Source organism: Raphanus sativus, chromosome 6, assembly GCF_000801105.2.
Source record: "Raphanus sativus cultivar WK10039 chromosome 6, ASM80110v3, whole genome shotgun sequence".
NCBI classification, from domain to species: domain Eukaryota; kingdom Viridiplantae; phylum Streptophyta; class Magnoliopsida; order Brassicales; family Brassicaceae; genus Raphanus; species Raphanus sativus.
In genome coordinates this window covers 1-23,717 of record NC_079516.1, presented here as the reverse complement: position 1 = coordinate 23,717, position 23,717 = coordinate 1, and the positions used below count along the sequence as shown (strand labels likewise).

The following is a 23,717-nucleotide window of genomic DNA, read 5'->3' as shown; positions in this document are numbered from 1 at the left end:
AAACATTGTTTTTATATAATAGTGAAATAGAGAATATATATACACAAGCATTAAAACTAATACTATATATTGTCTTTATGCATTGAGGGTTTATTAGAGATATATTATCTATATTCAAATATATTATGTTAATTATTTACAAAATATTAAAAAATAATTAGTTTAATAATATCTTATAAACTTAGTTTATGTATAGTTTCACGGTTTTAACATAAAATAATTTAAAATTATTATAAATGAACAATTTTTTTTTAATTTGAATCATATAATTTTTAGACACATTTGTAATCTATATATTTTGAGATATATATACGTTTCCGATACTTTTCCACTTCCTACTTTTTAAAAAAATTTCGCTTCTACGCTTCCACACGATTCCGCTTCCGCGTATCCGCTTCCGTTTCCATGTAATATAGGGAGAAATAGAGCTAAGAAGCCGTGCAAAATATCCACGCCGTGATCAGAGATTGACACGTGCAACACTGAATGATTCTGGCTGTCGGATTTTGCAACCCACGAAAAGAAAAAGGAAAACAAATTGCAAAGAAAAAAACCGGATGTAGTATGTAAAAGAAAAACTAATGTAGTATATGTCTTAGGGGGTGTATTGAATTAGGGGTTTTAGAAGATTTTAGAGTGTTTTTATTTTGGTGTGTTTTAAGGTGATTTTAGAGTTATTAGAGTGGTTATGATAAAATATTAAAAATAAAAACAGAATTCCATATATAATTTGATTGATTTTTTCACCTAAATTTCAGAGTTGTTTAGGTGATTTGAAATGTTTTTTTGTCAGTTTGCTTTTTGTTTACGAGTCTCTCTATCAACTCATTCATTTTTTTTTCAGTTTGCAATTTCACTCGTTACTAATAAACATCACACAAAATACATTGCAAGGTTTGTTTATGTATTAGAAGACTTGATGCAAATTTTCAGTCACTGTTTTCTGCAGAAAGTGATGTTCATTTTTCCTATGATTTTGCGGTTACAGCAGCAAGTTTCTCTCTTGTTGAGCCAATTTAGTGCCAGCACCTAGAACTGCAGAGTGTTGTCATCAAAGATTGTTCAGCAAAACTGATGAAATCAACATGCTTCAAGGCTTTTGATTTCACATCTACCAGAGGAAATCCTTGCAAGATCATGGATGCCTTTTGCAATTCCGTTAACACGTCGCTTGATTCAAATGCTTCCAAAGCTCAGAGCCTCAAATAGTTACAGATCTCCAGAGGTGATGCGAAAAAGAGTCATTGAAACTACTGCAGTGAAGAGTTTGTACTGAAAAACCTTGTATAGACTGACCCATTCAGTTTTTTTCTTCTTTTTGTGAATGTGAAGCTTCTAATTCTTTAGTTTGTATATTCATCAAAGCTCTGACTTTTATTTTTATATATTTTTGAAGTTAAGGATGAGACGTGAGAGTCTCACCTTTTGCAGCAGTTGTTTTGTGGCATATGAGCTTTGGTTTTTTCTGGGTTTGAAGTTGAATGAATTCCTTTGTGGAGAATTTACTGAAAAGGAAGAATATGGAGAATGAATTCCTTCAAGTAGGTTCATACTGTTTTTTTTTTGGGTTTGAAATTGAATGAATTCCTTTTATCTAAATTTGATATTCTGCTTCGTGCTAATAAAAACATATTTAGTCGATCAATGATACTTCGGATTCTACATAGTGACAGTCTTTATCTAAAACTCAGAGATGGATTTTTCCTGGAAGCGGAAATCACCCACCGAGCAAGAAGGCCCTCCGAACAAGATGACGTTTTGTTCTTACTCGACAAGGTACGGCATTATTTTGTTGAATGTTTTGTTTTTTTCTTTTTAATTTTTAAGCTTCTTTAAATACCATATGTAGAGATGGTATTATATATTGGACTGTTTTTAACTATAAAAAAGAGTGTAAACTCTCCTAAAATCTTAATCAAAAAGTTTCTTCCTAAATATTGTTTATAATTGAATAACAGTGGATTTGATTTAGTTTTTGCAAATTGTAAATTCAATAACAGAGAATTGCAAGTGATTTTAAGTTACTTTGCCCAAATTCCATGTTGAATAACACTTGATTTGGAGAAAAAAATAAAAATCTTCAGTTGAATAACAAAAGATTTTAACAAAATCCCAAAATCTCTTGAAACTCTTGTTTCAATACATCTCCCTTATTGTCAATTTTGTCAATTACAAGTATTTAAAACAATTCAAGACAGTTACTTTGGGAAATGTTTTGACATAATAATGGTTAAGATTAGTAATTTTATCAGCTATAATTTCAAATTTCAAATTCTTGATACTTTGGAAAGTGTATTCAATCTAAAATTTGAGGTGATTTGATTTTTAATAATGTTTTAAATAATTTCAATTAATTGCAAAGATTTAAGTGACTTTTGTTAAATCACTCTAAAATATTACTTAAAATCATGAGATTTGGGTTGTAATTTTTTTAACAAAGAAACTCCACCCAAACACTCTAAAATCATTTAAAAACTTTAAAACTCTATACTTAAAATATCTTCAACAACAACCGATTTCATAGTACTTTATAAAATGTCAAGTTCAATTGGATTTTAAATAAGTTTTTGAAATTCATGTTTGAGTAATAGTGAATTTTTAATTTTGATACAAATCACCTAAAACACTCGATTCAATACACCCCTCTTAGTACTTTTATCAGCCATAATTTCAAACAATATTTTGATATATTATTATTTTTTCAAAATATATTATTATTTATTTTTCATGTCGTTATTATATATCATATATGTGTCACCGTATAAATAATCATATTTTATATGTATCATCATATTAATAATAGTTTGTATGTACCATCATATAAATAATCATATATATTATATTTTAAATTTTTAATGTGAAATATAAAAACCTTAATTTAAATTGGTGCTTAAAATTGGGTTTTGTATTGTATTTTTGAAACATTTTTTATAATGGTTATTAGAAAATATTTTAATAAAAATCAAATTCTGAATACATGTATATTTTGAATCAATTTTTTGATATAAATCAATTTTAATTATTATTTCGATTTGAAATATGTATATAAAGTTTAAATTTTGTTTTATGATTATTTTAGACAAATATGTTTTAGGTAATTTGATTGGGTCGTTTTTCATATATTTTAAAGATGACCCAAATAGATAGTTTCTCGTAATAAAATGGACTTCCAATATTTCTTAATAACATAAGATCATTTACTCTTTTTTTTTCTTAACATACTGCTATTTATATTTCCAAATAACATTATATTCGTTTTCTAAACTGATATTCATGTTTCTAAATAATTTTCAAAGGTATTTCTATTTAATATTTTTTTCTAAATATGGTGTTATTTGTTTTACATGCCACTATTATACATCATATATGTGTCATCATATAATTAATATTATTTTATATGTATCATCATATAAATAATTATATAATTAATATTATTTAATATGTTCCATCATGTAAATAATCACATATATTATATTTTTAAAACTTAATGTGAAATATAAAACCATAATTTTAAGTTGGTGTTTGAAATTGAGTTTTGTATTGTATTTTTTATATATATTGAAAACATTATTTATACTGGTCATTGAAAAATATTTTAGTAAAAAACAAATTTTGGATATATATACATATTATTTGAATCAATTATATATATATATATATATATCAATTTTAAATGAATATTTTAATTTGAAATATGAATATAAATTTTAATTTTTTATGATTATTTTAGACAAAATATGTTTTTAGATAATTAGACTGAAGAATAGTATAATTGACTTAAAACCTTTTTAGTAATATAAAACCTATTACTTTTTTTAATATAATGTTATCCATATTTCAAAACAACATTATATGTAACAAAATTCGATTCAACAGAAAAATAATTACAGCAATGAATGATCAGATCGGATACTGGAAAATACTTATTCTATTAGAACATCAACATCAACACAATTATTAAAACATGTTATTAGTTATTTTACAAAAACACAAATATGAAAATTAAATTTCTAAAGTTTGTTAAACAAAAAATATATCTACTATTTGAAAGACCAAAATCTAGTTGGTATTAATTGTTTACCATGCCACGTGAAAGACCACTGTTTTCTCTTTGTTTACACATCTGTGGCATCTCCTTGACTCCTTCCTTTTCAATGTTTTCGATTGAATCTTTGTTCTTATATAGCTACACCTATATTAGCTCCCATATTAATATACTATCTGTTATAAGTAAAACACCTCACAAAGTCACAATGATCTCTGTTTTTTTCGGGACCAAACTCTGTTCTCTCCCACGTTACGTATCTAAATAATTTACTTCTTGGTAGTTAAGTGTCAATTACTAGTATTCAGAAGTCAAAACTATATGTTGCATTCCTGAATTGAATTGAATTTACAATTTTTTTGTCACGTGTGCAGTTTCGTATTTATAATTACTCTTAAATAATTTTTATGCGCCACCCTCTCTCAGTCCCCCACACAAGCCATTTAACAAAAAAAAGTTATATTCATGCCGTCGGTGTTGGAATTCAACTCAAGACCCTTTTTTGTTCGAATAAAAACTCAACTCAATACCGTACTTAAGTTTAAGATGATTTCTCCTACTTAATTTTACCAGCTATATGATCATTAGTATTTTTATTCCTAGCTTTATGGCGTTAAGTAATATAAGGCACCTTGAACCTGAAAAGGGCATAAAGTGAGATTGATCTAAAAACAAGTCATGATGAGACATGCAAGGAAGCATGTAATCTTCTAGATTCAAGCTTGTTACAATAATATTAACTCATGATTTAAACTTTACAGAGTCGTTTTCCAACTAAGTCCATCAATTTGCCCCCTCTCCCCCACCTTTCCGTCTCCTTCAATGCTGAAGTACTTCCTTTTAAAAATCATTTATAAACCAATCTAACATTAACCGCGTTGTTAAGCAAACCATGCACTTTTCAAAGTTCATTTAAAATTAAAAGTACACTAGATTTTGACCCGCCCTTTAAAGGGCGGGTATATGTTTTGTTTTATGTTTTTTTTAAATGATTTAATTTAATTTGTGTGTGTTTATAATTATATTAGTGTTTAATATTAATTTAATTTAATATATTTTTGGTGACTATATTCAATATGTCAAGTTGCATAATTATACACTTGTACCATATGCATTTCAGAAACCATTTTAAAACTTTATTTCTAAAGTTTGTAACATATTATATTTACTTAGTAGTTACCTAACATAATTTAGTCAAGAATATTTATATCTCAATCGCCCCAAAAATAAAAATCTCATACTCTATTAGACATGATCTATATACTCGAACAGTTCTTAAATTATTATATTCGAAAACTAATATCAAACTCAACCCGCAACTAAAACCGAATAATTTTTTTGAAAAATGTTTAAAGAAATATTGTTTAACATATTCTGTATATATATATATATATATATATATATATATATATATATATTGGGTTAAAATGGTCTTCACTAACTTTAAGTAAAATCACATTTAATAAATATTTTTTATTCGAATAACCTATTTAAAACCCGTTAAACTAAATGAGTTTATATGAATATTTATTTCTATTAAAAATTCACTTAAACCGGTTAAACTCCGTCAATCATAAAATTAAATTTTAATAGTAACCCGCTTCCACCATTAATTAATATTAATATTAGTTAACTTTTAAAGTTTCATAAGAAATATAATATCCTATGTACATCACGTCGTTTATTTTCTAAAAATTGTATCATGGAAATGGTACTTCGTTTATTTTCCAAATCACAGACCTGTCTGATAAATTCAAAACTTTATTTGAAAGAAAAAAGTAACTGTTTTTGGTAGGAACAGTTATAACGTGGATTTTAATAACTTTTAGAAGGTGGTTATCTAATGTGGTTATATGATATTTAGATAAATCATCTAAATACAGTTATAAAATATGTTGGACCCAATTAATATCAGTTGGACATGTTGAAAAATTAATAGTATTGATGCTCAACGCTTTGATAAATCTCTTTATTCTTGCTAATTTCTTTCACAAAAGGTAAAACTATAATCCTTTTTGTTTTTACTAAAAGCATTGCATAAATGATAAAACAGACGTTCTGGTTGGCTAAGGTAAAGGAGATAGTGCAAAGAAATGAACAACCACAAAGTTTGGGTCTAAATTCAGTTAATAACCGACGCTGAGCCCATTAATTCTTGGCCCAAATATAGTCAATAGCCCGCTCAAATCCAAACCGTCACAAGAAAGAAGAGTCCATCTAAGTTTTACCATGCACTTCTCCGTAGCTGATTCATTTCCCCCCATACATCGATCTGTGCCGTGCCGCAGCTCTTCTCTCTTTTCATCATTTTTGCTTCACGCAATCAAGCCTCCGAATCGGTTAACCGTCACTCTCTCCGCGCGCGATTCTCAGCTCCGTAGCGAAACCCTAACTCGCTCCGGTTTAACCCAATCGATCGAGCTCGTCCCTTCTCCGGAGCATTTCGTTTTGTAGGTTTGTGCCGCCGGCGAGTTCGTTTCGGATCGGGATCGATTTTTCTTTTTTGAGGTAATGAATGATTAGGAATCTATTCTCTTTGATCTTGTGTTTATTTCGCGTTATCGAGGTAGATTTTTTGGGGATTTGGTGATTCAGGTGGTCGATTTAGGGTTTTGATTTACTGGAATAAAATAGATTACGTTGGAGGATCTCTTTAACAAATAGATCGATTATGTGCACCAAGAGTTCACACCTGAACTTAATTGTCTACGGCTTATTGATTGCTCTTAACTATTCCTTTTTTCTTTAACTCCCTTACTTTGTTTAGTTTGAACAGTTTGAGGCTGCGATGAATATGCAACCCGGTCTTCCGTCTAAGTCTTCATCAAATGGATCTCCATACGTAAGAGGAGAAAGAGAGGGAGTTCTGAATAAGGCCAAGTCTGTAAAGTCGCATCCCGCAAATACACTGAATGCAGGTTAGCTGTTTATATATACTCTGTGATGTATCTATCTGCAACATCATGTTCTGAGTTCTTATGTTTGTTAATGTATATATTCAGCATCCAATGGGGAAGCTGGAAGCTTCAAGGGGCATTCACGCGATGGTTTAGTGTACCTCACCACGTGTAAGATTGGGCATCAGGTGGAAGTGCATCTCAAAAATGGATCGGTTTATAGTGGGATTTTCCATGCTGCTGATGTGGAGAAGGATTTTGGTGAGGTTCTGAATCAGAGTTTCTTTTGTTTTTTTGCTTAGATATGTGAATGTGAAGCATAGATATACATTACTATCTCTTGCCATTTTTTAAAGTTTCTTTGAATTTTCCAGGAATCATTCTAAAGATGGCATCCTTGATTAAAGATGGTTCTCTAAGAGGGCATAAAACCCTTGTCAGAAAGCCACCTTCCAAGACATTCATTATTCCTGCTGATGAACTTGTCCAAGTTATAGCTAAGGTGTGTTTGCTTTTATTAGTAAAAGTCGATCTTTTTTCTGTTTTAAGTTTATGTCAGTGCGTTACATGGCACTATGGCAGGGACATTACGTTGAGATTTGACATTTTAATTTCTTATATAATCAATGTTTGTGTTAGGATCTCTCCATATCCAGTGACGGTATGTTGAATGCCGCTCAGAGTGAGAAGCCGGGGGAACTGTTGACGGACTCCTCTATATCAAAGTTGTATCATGTTGACCAGGGAAGAGAGCTTAAACCCTGGATACCTGATGGAGATGTTCCTCAGGGTCTGGATAATGTGTTTGATGACCCTTGGAAGAGGTATATATACACACATATTTGAATATGTTGCAATATTTATTGGATGCGTGATCCTTAGACCATTGTTTCTTAGCTTAACGATGTATGTGAGAGAGTGATGGGAATGAATAGATTATTTTTTTGTGATTGCACTTTGTACTGGTTATGATATTCCTTTTGGAAAGCTCTGATCTTTCTATCCCTCTGTTGAGCTAGTTTTTTTTTTTAGTGAGAGCATATTAGCTTATTGTGGGGAAGAGCTTTGGTGAATGTCCATAAGTTTAGGAAGACTATTGTTTCCGTATCTCTCATAACTTGACTATTTACAGGTAGTATGCTCAGCTGATACGTTTCTGTTTGTAGGGGTAGGGGATGGGATCAGTTTAAAGTGAATGAGTCACTGTTTGGAGTCAAGAGCACTTTCGATGAGGAAATCTATACCACAAAACTTGACAGAGGTATTCGGACTAGAGAGATGGAAGAGAGAGCCCAGAGAATCGCGAGAGAGATTGAGGGTGAAAATACCCGAGATCTTCATGTAGCAGAGGTGATTTTTGGCGGTTTTATTTGCACAGCCTGATCCCTACGTTTTTTGTTGTTATTATATAAATTCAGATTTCTAATTGTTCGTTGCCTGCAGGAAAGAGGCTTTCAGCTCAATGAGAAATTTGATATTGACGAGGAATCTAAATACTCAGCTGTCCTTCCAGCTGATGCATTTGATGATAGTGGGTTTGATGAGGAGGACGACGAATTGCTGGACACTTGCAACGATGAGACTTTTGGTGGGTCATCTTCTTCTACTGTCCAGAAGCCAGCTTCTTCTAGTGGCAAGGGATATGAAGAATTACGGGTACGGTTGAGTTCTTTTTTTTTTTGATAATAGTTTCTTCCAGAACAGTTGTTGATATTGAGATTCATTTTCATTCAGGATGCCAGTCAGCCTTCTCGGAATAATACAAATGTAGATCAAAGCTGCTCTATATCCGATGATCATGCTCAGCACCTTCCCTCTGAACAGCGATCCAAAGATTTTTCTGCCTCAGGCAGCAGTATCAGGTCTTTTTTCTTTCCCATCACCTTGTGGGCTACTAAAAAACCTGCTCTCACATTTGGTTTCTCTTGACAAAGCAGTGAGAGCCAGTTGGGTGAGCGAAGAAACAAGAATAATCCAGAGTTTTCCCACAGTAACAGAGTAAATTCACCTCCATGTTTTTTATGCGTCTTTAATCACTGATTGCGTTTGGCAATTAAATCCTCGTTCTATTATTTTTTAACATTGGTTCTTTGGCTTCCTTTCTATTAACACAGTCAGCTGAGGAATCAGTTTCTGGTCATGGAGGTATACGCTACTTCTTTCTTGCTCTCTTTTCTATATTTGTTTATCCGTTTGAACAATTTCATGCCCACAGAGTCTGAACTTGTTTTCCTGTTCTACACGTAGAAATACCTTTTCATTTTTACAAGCATGTCTCAAGTTTTTCACTCGGCCTGACACTTACCATTTATATTCACGTTTATCTCAACTTACTATATAGTGGCGGTCAATAATGTTCCAGTGATGGTGGACTCTTTTTAAGTCGCCAAATAGAATCTAGAAAAAGTTATTTGTGTACACAAGCACGTGAGTGTTAAGAATATATTGTGTGTCTGGAATATAGATACCAAAGAAGGTGCAAAACTTGGTGGTGGTGGTGGTGGTAGTGGAACCTCGGCGTGGAAGACTGTTGCTGAGAAAGAAAGGCAAGTCAGTGAAGTTTCTGGTAAACCAAAACCTGAAAGCTTTACTGGGTCGGCTTCAAGAAGAAGTACAGAGAGCCGCCCAGGTCCTTCAACATCAAGTCGTCCTGGACTATCACCAAGCTCATCAATTGGTTCTTTGTCATCATCTGAAAAGTCCACTCTTAATCCGAATGCAAAGGTTATTTTTTAGTTCAAACTTGATATATAATGTGTAATTGTTATCTATTTTAACTAATCACAAGAGTCGTTGGGTGTGATCAGGAATTCAAACTGAATCCAAACGCAAAGAGTTTCAAACCAACAGCTGCTGCGCGACCTCAGCCTCCAATGGCAGATGCATCATTCTACTACCCTGCTGCACCTGCAGCTGTTCAGCAGATGCCTGGAATGCCTCTTGGTTACGGAGTAAGTTCCAGGGTGTTTGTATACAAACCTAAACTCAATACTCTGAAAACTAATCAGAAGTGTCTAAAGTTCGCCATGTAAAATTTTGCAGATTCAACCGCAATATCCAGGACAGCAGCAGGTGATTTATTATCCAGGCCACCAGCATCCTCAAGCCTTCTATCCTCCAAATGCACAACCCCAGGTATGAATTGACACTAACAACACAAAATTATAACCATATCAGTATTCACAAGAGATCATCAAAAGTATAAAAGAAGAAGTGTAATGGGTTTTGGAATTGTTGTGATGTTTTAGTTTCCGCAGCAACAGCAGCAGCAAATGATGATGGGTCGTCAGCCTAGGCCGCAAATGGTTTACATGCCGCCTCCTCCATACCAGCCGGTTAGTTATATATTTCCCTCTTCCTTTTTTTTTGTATTTATGTTCAAAGTGTTTTAGCTTTTAGAAGCTGAGATCTCGCTCGCTCGGTCTCTGTGTGTGTTTACAGGAAAATCCATATAATCATGGACGAGAGTAATTAACCGATGGTGATATGATGTGTTGTCTTTTCTTTTTTTTCTTGGGAAGGATGTGAACGAACCCGCAACCCTCTGTTTTGGTTTACGTTCTCTCCTTTTTTTTTTGTTTCTCTCCCTTTCCTTAGCCAGTCACTGGATCTATTTTCTCCTTTTTAAGATTCCCCGGTCGGATTTTTATCTCATTTAAGAAAAACAAAAAAAAGAAGCAAAAAACTATCTACAGTATTTGTAATATATTTGTATTCTGAAGATATACATATTTTAGAGTTTAGGTCTTTCTCATGCGTCGTCACTGATTCGTTAGCATTTTGGTTTGTGTTGCTCAAAAAAAATGAAACTTGTGAGTGGTTTAAGAGGAAAAGAAAATCTAAGCACGCAAATATATTCTTGTATATATTGTTGTGCTCGCAAAAATATTCGTTATTTTGTTATGGGCACGACGTATCATTTAGTAGGAGACGTTAAACGTTGCTATCCATAGCTGGTATCTAGAAAGTAACATCATAGTAACGAATATGGAGTTGTGGGTAATGTCGTTGAGACTATTTTGGTGGGCAGAAAAACAAATCATACCTAATTTAGCTGCATATCATTTTTGTAATTGGGTTGAGCCGTTTGTGTTTTTTTTTTCCTTTTGACGATTCTCACTCAACATCCAAAAACTAATTTGCCTTGTTAAGTGGAGATTCTATCAGTCGCTCGAGTTTATGAATTATGATTGCTCACGAATCTTCATCTAGAAATAACGTACGAGTATATTTTTAATAAGAAATGGGGAAAAGGATACTTCTCCTTGCATGACTTAATGCCGATTTACTTTTACCCATCAAATAAAATAAAAATGACATAGATTTTTGAAAGGATTTTGATTGATTGCGTCATTAAGATAACTTCCACCAAAACTTTTGCTTTAAGTTTTTTTTTAAATCTACTGTTCTTCGGCATGGTTGGTATGGTAAACTGGTATTGGACCATTGGTTTTAAATCTATTCTCAACTAGTCGTTATCTAATTATTGATTCTTAATTATTTTTTATTTAGGTATTATGTTAAAATATCGTATAGAAAAGGGGACCCGAAACTCCGACAAAAACTTGAGACTATAAACGACAAACAAAAAGGAAGGGAAGTGTCTATGTTGCTTGTGAGTTGTGACGTGTTTCATCTTCCAACCCATACGTGAGTATCACGCGAGATCGAGAAGCGCGTGGTTTTAGAACAGTAATATGGCGGCTGTGAATTAAATATTTTCAGACAAATTTTTCTTCGGACATCAGAAACCAACTTTCTACATCTGATTAATCTCTTATGTTTCAAGTATTTGTACTTCAAAAGACTTCTCCTAATATTTGAAGTAAGAACTATCATTTCCTAGAAAAAAAGATTTTATTTGTAAAGTTCAGTTCACTAAAAATTTGCTAAATGGATTTTATCTGTTGAGGAATAAAACAAAAGGAAGATAAGAATGATAAATAATGTAAAAACGAATAATGTTAATATTAATGTAACTAGTGTCAGCTAATAGGTGGTGTTCACAGTGAATTAGTGGTGGAAAGTTGGTATTGCAGAAGAGAAATAAAAGTAAGGTTAAGCTTTCCTCTCTAGCCAATAACACTCAATATTCAGAGAAAGTGAAAGAATTCAAAAGAAAGAAAGAAACCATGTTTTGAGGAAGGAGACATGCATCATCTCAACCTCACATGATTTATATTTTGACTATTTGTACTCTGCTCTGAGAGGAAACATACCCATTTTTGGGTGATTGGTAGGTAAACAAACGCTTTGTTTGTCTCTATTTTTTGGGTATGTTATATTTTTTTCTAGTTTGTTCTTTTGAACTGGATCATTAAAGTTCGAGGTTTTTTTTTTGATATTTCCATGGTTATGTAGTTACAGTTCCAGGATTCTCTGTGATTGATTTTTCTTTTTTGCATGTTCGTGCTTTTTGTGAACGTTTCAAATGTTTTGATCTGACTTGTTAGTCCGTCGGTTTTCAAATTCAGAATCTTTGCTTCCTATTTAGTTTCATCATCGGATCTGATACTTTTTCTTGTTTTTTCTTAGATCTGTTGTTCTTTCTTTGAATCAAGAACTGTTTAAAATTCGTTCCAATTGATTTATGACTAGTCTTTTATACTTTGACTGGGTGGTGATATTGTCTCTTTTCATGGATATACTATGATCTGGAGCTAGATTAGCTTAACTAAAGTAACGTTTCAGATAATGCAAGAGTTCCATAGCAAAGATTCATTGTCTAGTCCTACAACTTCTTGGGGAAAATCCATGTTCACTAACTCAAATGTCCAAGGATCATCATCATCATCCATGACCGACAACAACAACAACAACACGTTAAGCTTGATGACGATGGAGATGATGTCTACCCATTTCCCAGGGATGAAACAAACTGGTTTTCAATTGCAGGGCCATGATGATTCTTCCTCTACACAATCCACTGGAGGAGAGTCATTTGGTGACGTTGCAAGTTTGGGGGGACATAATAGTAATCGTTGTGGCCACAACTTTGTTACCCATCTCTCAGGTTCAACTTTCAAATTTTACTTTTGCACAAAGAGAGTTCACATGCATTTGTAATGTTAGAATAAATATGTCTCACCTCCGATATTAGACCAAAAAAAAGTTTAATATATAAATCTGGTCCAAATCTATTTAGAGTGAGGAGAGCAACCAAAGTAAGAACAAATCAATGAGAGTCTAAGTCCAATGCGGACAATATTATACATCTGGTGTCTGTCACAAGATGCAATGTTTTGTAGCTGATCTGTTTTCTTGTTTTGGACTCAGGTTATCCTTGTGGAAGTCATCCAAAACCAATCGTGTCAAAGGTTTCTCAAAACTCAGTGGTTCCTCCTGCTATTGAGGTTAATCAACCAATCATCTTTGACCTTATTATAAACGTTGTAAACACAAAAACTAATGACGTCTGTGTTCTAAACCTTCAGGCTTCTTGGTCTCTACATGGCAATGGTTTCATGTCTTTTCCATATGCATCACAACACACGGTAATACACATTGATTACATCCCATGATAGCGCTCTTGTTACATCTTATCGCAGTGAAGCCTTTGCTTGAATGATATGTGATCTAAGTATTCCTTTTTGTTTATGGTAAATCTATGAAGGTTCTGCAGCATCCACAAACTGGAGAGTTGATGGTTCCTTCTAGAATGCTTCTTCCTCACAACATTCCAGAGAACGAACCAGTTTTCGTCAATGCGAAGCAATACCAAGCCATTCTCCGTCGCAGGCAGCGCCGTGCGAAGCTTGAAGCTCAGAATAAGCTCATCAGAGTCCGCAAAGTATGGTTTATCTCTATAACTAGATACAACTTAAAGAAAGTTTCAGAGGTTTATGTCTACAGAAACTGACTTTGTCTATGAATAATGCAGCCATACCTTCACGAGTCTCGCCATCTTCATGCGTTAAAGAGAGCTAGAGGCTCTGGTGGACGTTTTCTCAACACAAAGAAGCTTCAAGAATCAAAATCTCCTCCATCCTTGGCCAAATCGGTCAAGCTCAGGCAAGTGGACATTTTGGGCCTTGTTGCGGTCGGGTCTAGTGGCCCGGACTTAACTGGGAACAACAACGACATGTTCCAACAAGACCCACAACTCAGATTCTCAGGTTATCCATCAAACCACCATGTCTCAGTTCTCATGTGAGAATAGTGGTGTTGATGAGAGACCATGACGGGAAGTCATCCTTGGCTATTACTGATCCATAAAAGTGTGCTCTGTCTTTGAATTCTACATTCTGCAATCTCTACTGCAAAAAAAAAAAAAAAAAAAAAAAAAAGAAAATGAAGTTGAAAATCTTTCAACTAGTTTGTTCTTTTCTTTTATGGGATTGTTTATGCTGTTGGATTGTTGATACTTGGTTTGAACTTAATAGTTCCGAACCTACATGGATTTGAGATTTATGTAATATATATTTGTATAAAACCAGTGTTGTGTACAACTAATTAATCATATATATATTATACATGGTAGTATTAACAATCAGAGAGAACTAACTCATCAGCTTGAAATGTAACACAAAATGTCCATTTTACTTTTCTTAAATCCGACGTTCTAAAGTTTACATAATCTACACAAGCCATATAATCGTCTAGGAATTAAGCACACTATAAGTCTAAACAAACAGTCTAAGAAGACATTTGTTAGAGACCTGAACCTTATGAACAGCTGACAACAGTGGTTCCACCCCTCATACAGGATCTCTAAGCTCCAAAGTGTACCTTTGAATCTCTTACAAAGAGATACAACTGCAAAAAAAAAAAATTACTATCATCATCATCTCCCTAAATATAAGAACACAGAGAGTTGAAAACAATCCTTCAAATGTCAACATTTACATTGGTTTTGCAACAAAAGACAAGTACCAACTTTGCAAGTGATTTGAAAAATCTGAAATATTAACTCTAAAGCTGTGGTCCTTTGTTGTAAGCAATTGAACTTGGATGAAGTACGCTAGTAGTAGTGGGGAGGTAATGACTTTTGATGGTCCCCATTGCCAAGACTCTGTAAGTTGAAAAGTTTTAATGCTGAACGCAAAGTGAGAAACATCTATTAGACTATTACTCAGAGAAGTTTTTAAAAACAATTAACGATTGTAACCAAAGTCAAAGAATCTCACTGCATAAAACGCAAGAGAGAGCGACACATGAAGTTATAATTTCCACATAACAACACTATACATCTGTTTTGAGTATTTTGATAAGCGAGCAATAAAAAAAAAGCACATCAGAAGCTTTCTTTCTTCTTCGAGGCTTGGACACTTGAACTTGCTTAAGAACGTCGCTGGAACAATCAAACAACAACAATTTTAAGATCAGAAACTAAGGAATAATATCTCTTTAACCGAGAAAATTCAACCCGCTTTGGATCGACTTTAATGTGCTGGACTAAAAAAGAAAACATTTTGGGTTTATTAACCCAATGATTTCTCTTCTTTACACCCAATAGCTTTTGTCAAATAACCCAATATTCAGTTTGAGAACAGAAAATTAAAACGTTTAACAAAGCCATAAACTCTCAGAGTTAATCTCTTCTTTGGAGGAACGATTTACGTTCTTTACAGAATTTGCATGCTAATAAAGGAAATAGATATTCATTATGTGTTGTGTATTTCATCAGTTGGGTCGACAGGATCCGAACCATAGCTAACTTTACAACATGAAAAACAGGATTCAGTGGAGTCGGCGCCATTTCCTCATACGTAATTGAAATGATTTTTTTTTTGAACTGTTACTTGAAGTGAGATTTCAGTTAGTTCCTGATAAATATATTTCAATTGATTCATACTATTTTCACACTTAAAAATAAAATGAATTAATTCATAAAAAATTAACTCCCTTAATTTTCTTTGATTATTTTTTTACTAAATCTGATGCGTTATATTTTAAAGAACAAAAGTCTGCGAATGTTAAGCCAAAGCTAAATTAAGAAACATATTTTACCAAAAAAAATAATTAAGAAACATACACTGAAAACAAACTGAATGAAATAGAGAGAAAGCAAGGTATAAACCTTAGTTTGCGAGAGTGGTTATGGGCCTTGTGGCCAGCAGAAGTTCCACATCGGCCTAGAGGACACGACTTTTTAAACTGTTGTCCATGCTAATCCGTGTAGAACTCTTTCTGATGGTTTAGTTGGTCCTGAAGGCCTCATATAATTTTCTTAGAAGTCTGAAAGATCAAAAATAATTCCACCACAAGAACAGACATATCCTGTAAATCAATGCCTAGCTAATACGTATTTGTTTCTCAATTAGTTACTCTTAGAGTTAGATCTCAAGTCTCTTCCCATGTTATTCCACGTTTTTCTTTTTTTTTCTTTTTTTGTGACAGAACTGTTGAATATAAATTTATTCTTGTACACCTACTTTTCATAAGAAATCCAAAGTAGTATAATAGGAAGTTTTGGAATAAAAAAAAACAATAGTACAAAGGTAATTAATTACTTTGAAACTATTAATTAACTTGAAAAATTCAGCTAAACAAGAAAAAAACGTTGACCGGACACGGGACAGAAAGATAGCCCCAAACCCGGAGCGGCAAAAGCCGCCGTTTCCACCGTCATCCGCTGCTGGATAGTTGTAGCTCCGGCGTCAGCAAACTCCTGCGCCAAGTTACGATAATACCCTCTGATCATCTTCACGAGCCTCACGTAGTAGAGTCTCAGCCACTTGAACCTCATCTTTGTCACCACCCTCTTGAGCGAGAATCTCCCACGTGGCGAACAATTTCTTCCGCCGAGACGTACAACTTGCGGCTTACGCCGACGAAGATAGACCTTCCGGCGACTTGACGGCCATCGGAACGCGGAGGTGATGAATGAATGTGTATCCATTTGGGATCTCACGAGAGAGTTTTGTTGAGGAAAAGAAATAGAGAGGTGTGTTTATGGAGTTAAGATTGAGAGACTTATATATAGAGAGACTAGGGTCATGAAATTAGTTATGTGGTCAATTACGGCTTATGTGACACATTACGTAATTTCCGTAAACTAATACTAATTTATGTCCAAATCATAAACTATTTGTAACAAAAAAACACACAGCTTATCTGTGTGTGTAGGGGGATGACCTATATATCACGACATTTCAGTTGTACCACATATATTCATGTTCTTGTGAATTGAGACGTATAATTATAAAGTTATTAAATTACTATTTCTTGGGACTAAAAACATACAAGATGCTTGTAAATGTCTTGTCTCCTCTCGAGTTAATTGACCATATGTTATGTATGTTTTACATGAATCATGTTTGTGTGGTCGTAGTTAAAGTTGATGCTTGGTTATTATAGTTTCGTATATATCGGTAATGATCTAATCAAAGCGCAAATGACTAATGGAATAAAAGAAATGTAAGTAGATAAGCTTAGGCTAGACAAAAGTAAAGCCGAGCTATGCGTTGGTACAGAAGACGACACTATAGTTACGTTAGCTCTAGGGACCGCTTTTGTCTCTGTTACATAGAAAGTCAACTTCAATGCAATTATGTAGGTACTAGTGAGAACCATTCACCCGGGAAAAGTATATTTTTATTGACTTCTCTTCTAAATTTTTTTTTTTGTGTGCATTGAATCATGGACGGCTAATATTCCTTTATTCATTTATGGTTTTGATGTTGAGTGTTGTTGACTCTATTGCTATAGAGTGTTCTTTGTGTGTACAATTTCATTTTATCTTCTACCTTTCCGAATTAAAAGCATTCACCGAATCAAATATTGAAGTTATTTATTACATATAAAGAAAACGACTCCTTTTTTTTCAATTGTAACGAAATGGACTGTTTTATTACATGAAAACATTTCACAATGCAAATCGAATTGTCTGTCCATTCACCCCATGCATAGTACTCTTCTAACCCAAGAGTAAGGGCTCAACAATGAGTAAAATGATGGGCTCAATTTACAACTCGGCCCATTAATAAACCCAATCGAAATTCAGAACGCAACTTTAATCATCAATCAGAATGACTGAACTGAGCCCTGACTCCACTGAACAGCCACCGGGCTCTTAACGACATGCTCACCGTCTGTCCATACAATCGACCCGAACTCATGACCCGGAACGGATCCAACCCCGCCACCAAGCACAACACTCTTAAACGACACTTCGTACTCCAGCTCCCTAGTCTCCTTACTAAACACAAGCTTCTTCGGAGACACATCGATCTCCACATTCGCCGGAGACTTAACCCCGACTTCATACACCGCGTCGACATTGCTCCCCACGTTCTTGACAACTCTCATGTACTTAACAGCATCTACACTCGATCCGAAAACGACGGAGAAAGACGGGTAGTTAAGATCTCCGGCGGTTCTGAGCTTGCTCGTCTCGCAGGCGTCGTAAAGAGACGGATCTTGAAGGAAGACTAGAATCCCCGGGAACTCGTACCCCACGGCGCAGAGGAACGCGACGTACTCTTTCGCGTCGACGTCGTAGACCAAACCGGGGTTCAACGCTTTGTTCGGATCCACGTGTCCCGCTCCGTGGACGAACGAGTTCGACGGTTCCCCGGTGGCGAGATCCTCGATCGGATAGCCGGAGTTCTCCGTATCGTAAGCGGTTGTCACGAGTGCGGATTTGATCACTGCCGGTGACCAGTCGGGATGAGCTTTACGGAGGAGAGCCGCGAGCCCGCTCACGTGAGGGCACGACATCGACGTACCGGAGATTATATTGAATTCGACTCGTCTCGGGTCGATATCTAAATCTGTTGGACCGACCATTCCGGTCCAACCGGCTAATATATTAACACCTGGCGCGATCACGTCCGGTTTGAGGATAACCGGTGTTATGTGATTTGGTCCACGGCTAGAGAAGGCTGCGACTCTTGGAGAAGGAGGAGACGGTCCGATCAAAGTCCCCAAGAAGCTGATCGTCGCGGTGGGGGAGTCTGATTTTTGAATGTAGTCGCGGATTTGATCTCCGGCTTTAGCTCCGACCATCGTCGCGGGGACGAGATGCGAATCGGCGGTGAGTTCTTCGCCGCTATCAGCCGTGTTGGCGAGAATCATGCCGGCTCCGCCGGCGATCTTGACGGCGCTTCCTTTCTCGACTCTCGCGTTGCCTCCTCTGTCGCAGAGAACGATCTTCCCTTCCACCAAGGACGAGTTCAGCTTCCCGGGGAAGCACAGTCTGCTTCCGCAGTCGCCGGAGTACACCAGAGGGATCTGAGAGTCGGGGAGAGGTTCGCCGGCGTAGAGCGACGTTCCGGTGAAGATTCTCCCGTCTCCGGTGATCGCGTTCGCGGTAAACTCTCTGTCCACCGTCGATGCGCCGACGGTTAGGATCCAGGGAGCGATGTTGGTGGCGGTCTGAGGTCCAGGACCTGAGTTTCCGGCGGAGCACGAGACGACGATACCGTGCCGCATCGCTCCGAAGGCTCCGATCGCGATGGAGTCTTTGTGATACTCTGGCGCGAAACCGTTGGCGCCAACGGAAAGAGAGATGACGTGGACACCATCCGCAACGGCCTGATCCATCGCCGCGAGGATATCCGAATCGTAACAACCGCCAGTCCAACAGATTTTGTAAGCGGCGATTCTAGCCTTCGACGCCATCCCACGCGCCACGCCTCGCGCGTACTGGTACAGACTCGCGTTGACCACAACGGATCCCGCCGCGGTTGATGCGGTGTGCGTCCCGTGACCAGCTGTATCGCGCGGGGATCTCGATTCCTCCTCCGCGCGCGGATGATGCGTGAGATGTCCCTTGTGGAACGCTCGAGCTCCGATGAGCTTACGGTTGCAAGACGACGCGGGAAAATCAGGTCCGGTCTCGCACGCGCCTTTCCATGTAGAAGGAACGGGATCCAGACCCGAATCGGAGAAACTCGGATGCTCCGGCCAGATTCCGGTGTCCAGAACGCCGACGATGACGTCTTCGCCGTAATTGGAGTTGCTCCAGAGGCCGGAGTTATCGGAGAAGCCGAGGAAGGCAGGGGTGTGAGTGGTGTGGATCTCACGCGCCTGATCCGGTATGACGGAGATGACGGAGGGGTGACGGCGGAGAGCGGAGGTCTGGGAAGGCGAGAGACGAGCGGAGAAGCCGTGAGCGGCGCGTGAGTAGGAGTAGAGGAGAGTCGCCGGTTGGGGTGAGGATGGGAGGGAGCGGAGGAGAGAGTTGTGCCAATGGCTGTGGGAGGAGAAGAGAGAGGGCTTGTGAGATCCCTGCACATGGACGATGTATGAGTCTAATCCATCCCACGAAGATGATGCCGGATAGAAACAGATGAGGAGAGAGAAAACGACTAAGACGGAGGAGGAGAGAGAGAGCTTAGCGGCCATTGCAATGGCGGATAGATTGAAGAAGATTCGATCGTTTGGTGAACGTATTTATTTAGGCTTCTGAATCTTATGCCACGTCAGCAATATATGAATAATTGGTGCCAAATGCGTCTCCCAAGAGATAACATGTTATGTAAAACTATATAATTAATAATAGAAGTATCAAGGAGGAGACGTGGGTCACATGACTGCGATGGGCATTTGATATTGACACGAGGATAATAAGAATCTTGAGGTCGTTATAAAAAAAGTGGCAGGTAGGAGCAGTTTGACAAATCGACGAACCAATAAGAAGCAAACGCGGCATAAAGCAATTATCGAAAGATTCAAAACTATGAAACTCAATCATTACAACAAGTTCAGATATTACATACATGATAGTACATGGTTTGTTTGCCTAGGGAAGAAACAAGGTCGCGTTGTATAAACCCACCAAGAACCCAAAGAAAGCTTTCTTATAGGTAAATACTCAATATGACAAGTATGTACAACTGTAAATACACAAAAAAAAAGGAACTAAAACACGAACATAAGCAGCTTCAATCAAGGCTGTTGTTCATGTTCGAGTGTTAGCTCTTGTATCAACCGTTCAAGCTGTCGTCTGTAAACAGGCATGAAGTGATCGCTTATCATCCTCTGCGATAACCTCACTTTACTATACAACGACCTCGGCGTCAGAAAGATTCCTACTCTTCCCTCCTCCACCGTCGTCTCCACCGTCTCAGCCCTATCCAACGCATCTTCTTCTTCGTTTGCCTCTACAGCCTCGGACCGGACCGTGACGATGTGCATAATCTTCCCTGGCGGGAGGAATCTGAGAGACTCTTTCCTCTCTGGCTGAGCCACACCCGCCTCTGCGATCACGGCTTCCTCTTCTTCCTTGATCTCTTTCGCAACATCGGCTTCTTCTTCAGGCAGCTCTGAAGAGCCGTCCTCGTTGTAAAGGTCATGCTCCAGCTGCTGCCATAGCTCCGCTTCAGTCATTCGCTCTTGCCGCGTTTCGATATCCTCTGGATCCTCACACTCGTCAAGATCAGTGGCGGCTCCAAGACTAGAACACTCGGCTTCTGATTTCCACTTCCCATTACTTTCTTCGCTCGTGGTAGCAGCAACAAGAGGATCTGAAGCTGCTTCGATCTGATGTTCCGAGTTCGGTTGAGTAGCCGCAGCGGCTCTACGCCTGGGTCCCATACACGACCAAGACGACAAGCTCAGCGCAGGGCGGGTCAGCATACTCTGAGCTCTCCTCATCACAACCTGTGTGCCGCTAGACACTGGGCGCAGCATAGCACCAGCACCAGCAACTTTGGCTTTGGCACTGGCCATAGACGGAAGACGAGATCCCAAAGCCGTCGCTGAGCGATACACAGTGCTGAGGATTCGAGTCCGTTCGATCTGATTCCTCAGATCATTTAGCCAAGCAGATGCTGTTACCTGAAGAAGTACAATATATAAATGAAGCATTGTCAAGGCATATAATCTGGTAGGTTCAGGAAGCTAACCTCAGCGCGTAAGTCATCTACTGATGCAGCAGAAAATGTAGGCACCAGATCAGCTCCATTTACTACGGTTACAATGAAGTCGTTACCAGAGTCAGCTAGTTCCCAAGTCATACAAGCAGCTGAATAACACAGGAAACAAAAGCTCAGTCTCATGAGAAGGTATCATCGGACAGAGGACCAACACATGATTATGACTAGTCTAGACCACTTATGTAGGGTCACGATACCTCTGTATAATTAAAAAAAAAAGGTATCATCACTAGATGTATGTAACTGAAGTCAATGTTGGACGAATAACCTGGGGCAAATGTAACACATGTAGCTGTAGAGAGCATCTTCTGCTCCCTCAATATATACGTTAAAGAGCAGCCGTTCCACCACCCAAAGAGTGCCCAACGATCTGCCAAACAAAAACGTTTATAAGGCCAAAGAGTGACACGAGGGGGGGGGGGGGGGGGGGTTAGAGAGTGGACTACCTTGATTTTATAATCTGGATACTGCTCAAGACCCTTGAGAAGACAAGGAGTGGCGAGTTTCGCTATACACCTAGCAGCAGCAACCATACCACAATGAGCATACCCTAAGACCAAGTTGCTGACACCACTCTCGTTCACAACGGTATGATGAAACGGCACTATCCCTCCAGTGGCAGCCGTCAAGGTGTCCTTGATGCTATGCGTACCACGGATCAACAGCAGAAAGCATTTCGAATTATGATCCACAAGAACCGTATAAGCCGGCTTCAAAATCCCAGCTTTGGGTTCGTGGATGAGAACGTTGTCTTTTGCAAAGCCAGTCTCTTCCAAGAACAAAGGAAACGTCTTCTTGGAGAAGTGCCAACACAACGTCAGTAAGTGGAGATAGTATCTAAGCTCATCTGCTACTTCTGGTCCTTTGAGCTCTACACTATCTTCACCACCAAAGACACGATCAACATGTAAAAGCCCCTGCGTGGTTATTATTACAACAACACAATTAACCAAATGCTCAAGCTTTAAGGAGAGAGATGGGTTTTTTTTGTACCTGTCTCTTGATGAGGAAGTTAATACCAAAGGCGAGATCACCAATAGGCCACTTCCCTAGAGTCTCGGAGTAAGTAAAACGAAGAGTCTCGGAGAGAGTGGAGATAGTTTCAAGCCAAGTGGCTGGAGCTTGGATAAGTCTATGGGAAACACGATCAATCCTCAAAGAAGAAGAAGCGCCACGGCTAGAAGAAGCTTCATCGTCAACATCGGATGGACCGGCTATTAGCTTCCGGTTCAAAGTGTAGTATAGAAGAGCAGCTGCTCCAGCTGCTGTGGCCATAGTTGCAGTTGCCATGATCAATCTATATATACCATTCAAACATATCAATTAAACTCAGTCTAAGACAAAACAGAACTGATCTAACTATCTTCAGAAACATCTAAAGCTGGATTGCAGTTGTCATGATCAATCTATATACCATTCAAACGTATCAATTAAACTCAGTCTAAGACAAAACAGAACTGATCTAACTATCTTCAAAAAACATCTAAAGCTGGAAACTTTGGATACAGTTACGCACGAAAAGACGTTCCTTTCGCGAGTTAACATGATCTGAAAAGATTCGGATCAGGATCTGTGAGCTAAAATACCCTAAATCTCTACCAACTGGTGTGAAGATGAGAATAGAACCTGGGATGTGAAGATGGGGATCGTGATCTTTTGGTTATTTTAGGGTTTTAGAGTGGTGTGAAGGGATAAGGTTTGCTTGCTTGCTTGCTTGCTTGCTTGCTTGTGTGTGTACGATATCCCCGTCTCAAGAGGACCTTTTCTCTCCGGTGATGATAGATTAGATAGACAGCTACAGAAAAAAAAAGGCAAATTGATTTTGCTTGCTTTAAATAAACTGCGGTGCGTTTTGTGATAAGAAAACGACGCGTAGTTTCGCGCCGCGTTAATCAAATTACTAGTTGTGTATATAATATGAGAGACAATACAATATTAATCCAGGGGCGGATC

At 37.4% G+C, this 23,717-nt stretch overlaps 5 protein-coding genes across 8 annotated transcripts; 2 read left to right on the top strand and 3 right to left on the bottom strand.

Annotated features, from left to right (window-relative positions):
* Positions 1–6,297: 6,297 nt before the first annotated feature.
* On the top strand, positions 6,298–10,689 carry LOC130494340 (polyadenylate-binding protein-interacting protein 4). 3 transcript variants are annotated; one of them, XM_056988856.1, is made up of 15 exons: positions 6,298–6,553; positions 6,822–6,963; positions 7,048–7,203; positions 7,317–7,444; positions 7,582–7,766; positions 8,109–8,292; positions 8,386–8,598; positions 8,677–8,804; positions 8,877–8,940; positions 9,057–9,087; positions 9,407–9,666; positions 9,750–9,893; positions 9,985–10,077; positions 10,191–10,277; positions 10,384–10,689. In XM_056988856.1, the coding sequence occupies exons 2-15, from the start codon at positions 6,834–6,836 to the stop codon at positions 10,411–10,413; spliced, it is 1,833 nt and encodes a 610-aa protein (XP_056844836.1). In that variant the 5' UTR covers positions 6,298–6,553; positions 6,822–6,833; the 3' UTR covers positions 10,414–10,689. The 3 variants fall into 3 exon arrangements, with proteins under 3 accessions (XP_056844836.1, XP_018440948.1, XP_018440950.1); XM_018585446.2 differs by having other exon boundaries at positions 6,299–6,553; positions 6,813–6,963; XM_018585448.2 differs by having other exon boundaries at positions 6,300–6,553; positions 6,813–6,963; positions 8,880–8,940.
* Positions 10,690–11,855: 1,166 nt separating this feature from the next.
* On the top strand, positions 11,856–14,394 carry LOC108834263 (nuclear transcription factor Y subunit A-6). 2 transcript variants are annotated; one of them, XM_018607603.2, is made up of 6 exons: positions 11,856–12,182; positions 12,634–12,955; positions 13,219–13,295; positions 13,377–13,436; positions 13,556–13,732; positions 13,823–14,394. In XM_018607603.2, the coding sequence occupies exons 2-6, from the start codon at positions 12,637–12,639 to the stop codon at positions 14,093–14,095; spliced, it is 906 nt and encodes a 301-aa protein (XP_018463105.2). In that variant the 5' UTR covers positions 11,856–12,182; positions 12,634–12,636; the 3' UTR covers positions 14,096–14,394. The 2 variants fall into 2 exon arrangements, with proteins under 2 accessions (XP_018463105.2, XP_018463104.2); XM_018607602.2 differs by having other exon boundaries at positions 11,860–12,178.
* A 1,933-nt stretch (positions 14,395–16,327) lies between these two features.
* On the bottom strand, positions 16,328–16,845 carry LOC108834264 (uncharacterized). The gene has a single exon (XM_018607604.2). It carries the CDS (start codon positions 16,781–16,783, stop codon positions 16,427–16,429), a length of 357 nt encoding a protein of 118 aa, XP_018463106.1. The 5' UTR covers positions 16,784–16,845; the 3' UTR covers positions 16,328–16,426.
* Positions 16,846–17,682: 837 nt separating this feature from the next.
* On the bottom strand, positions 17,683–20,331 carry LOC108834265 (subtilisin-like protease SBT1.4). Its single transcript, XM_018607605.2, has one exon. The coding sequence runs from the start codon at positions 20,230–20,232 to the stop codon at positions 17,908–17,910; it is 2,325 nt and encodes a 774-aa protein (XP_018463107.1). The 5' UTR covers positions 20,233–20,331; the 3' UTR covers positions 17,683–17,907.
* A 215-nt stretch (positions 20,332–20,546) lies between these two features.
* LOC108834266 (uncharacterized) lies at positions 20,547–23,557 on the bottom strand. Its single transcript, XM_056990091.1, is given in 7 exon segments — positions 20,547–21,666; positions 21,735–21,853; positions 22,033–22,098; positions 22,101–22,134; positions 22,211–22,681; positions 22,758–23,061; positions 23,391–23,557. Coding segments are annotated over 6 exon segments (1,878 nt in total). The 5' UTR covers positions 23,055–23,061; positions 23,391–23,557; the 3' UTR covers positions 20,547–20,775.
* Positions 23,558–23,717: the final 160 nt, after the last annotated feature.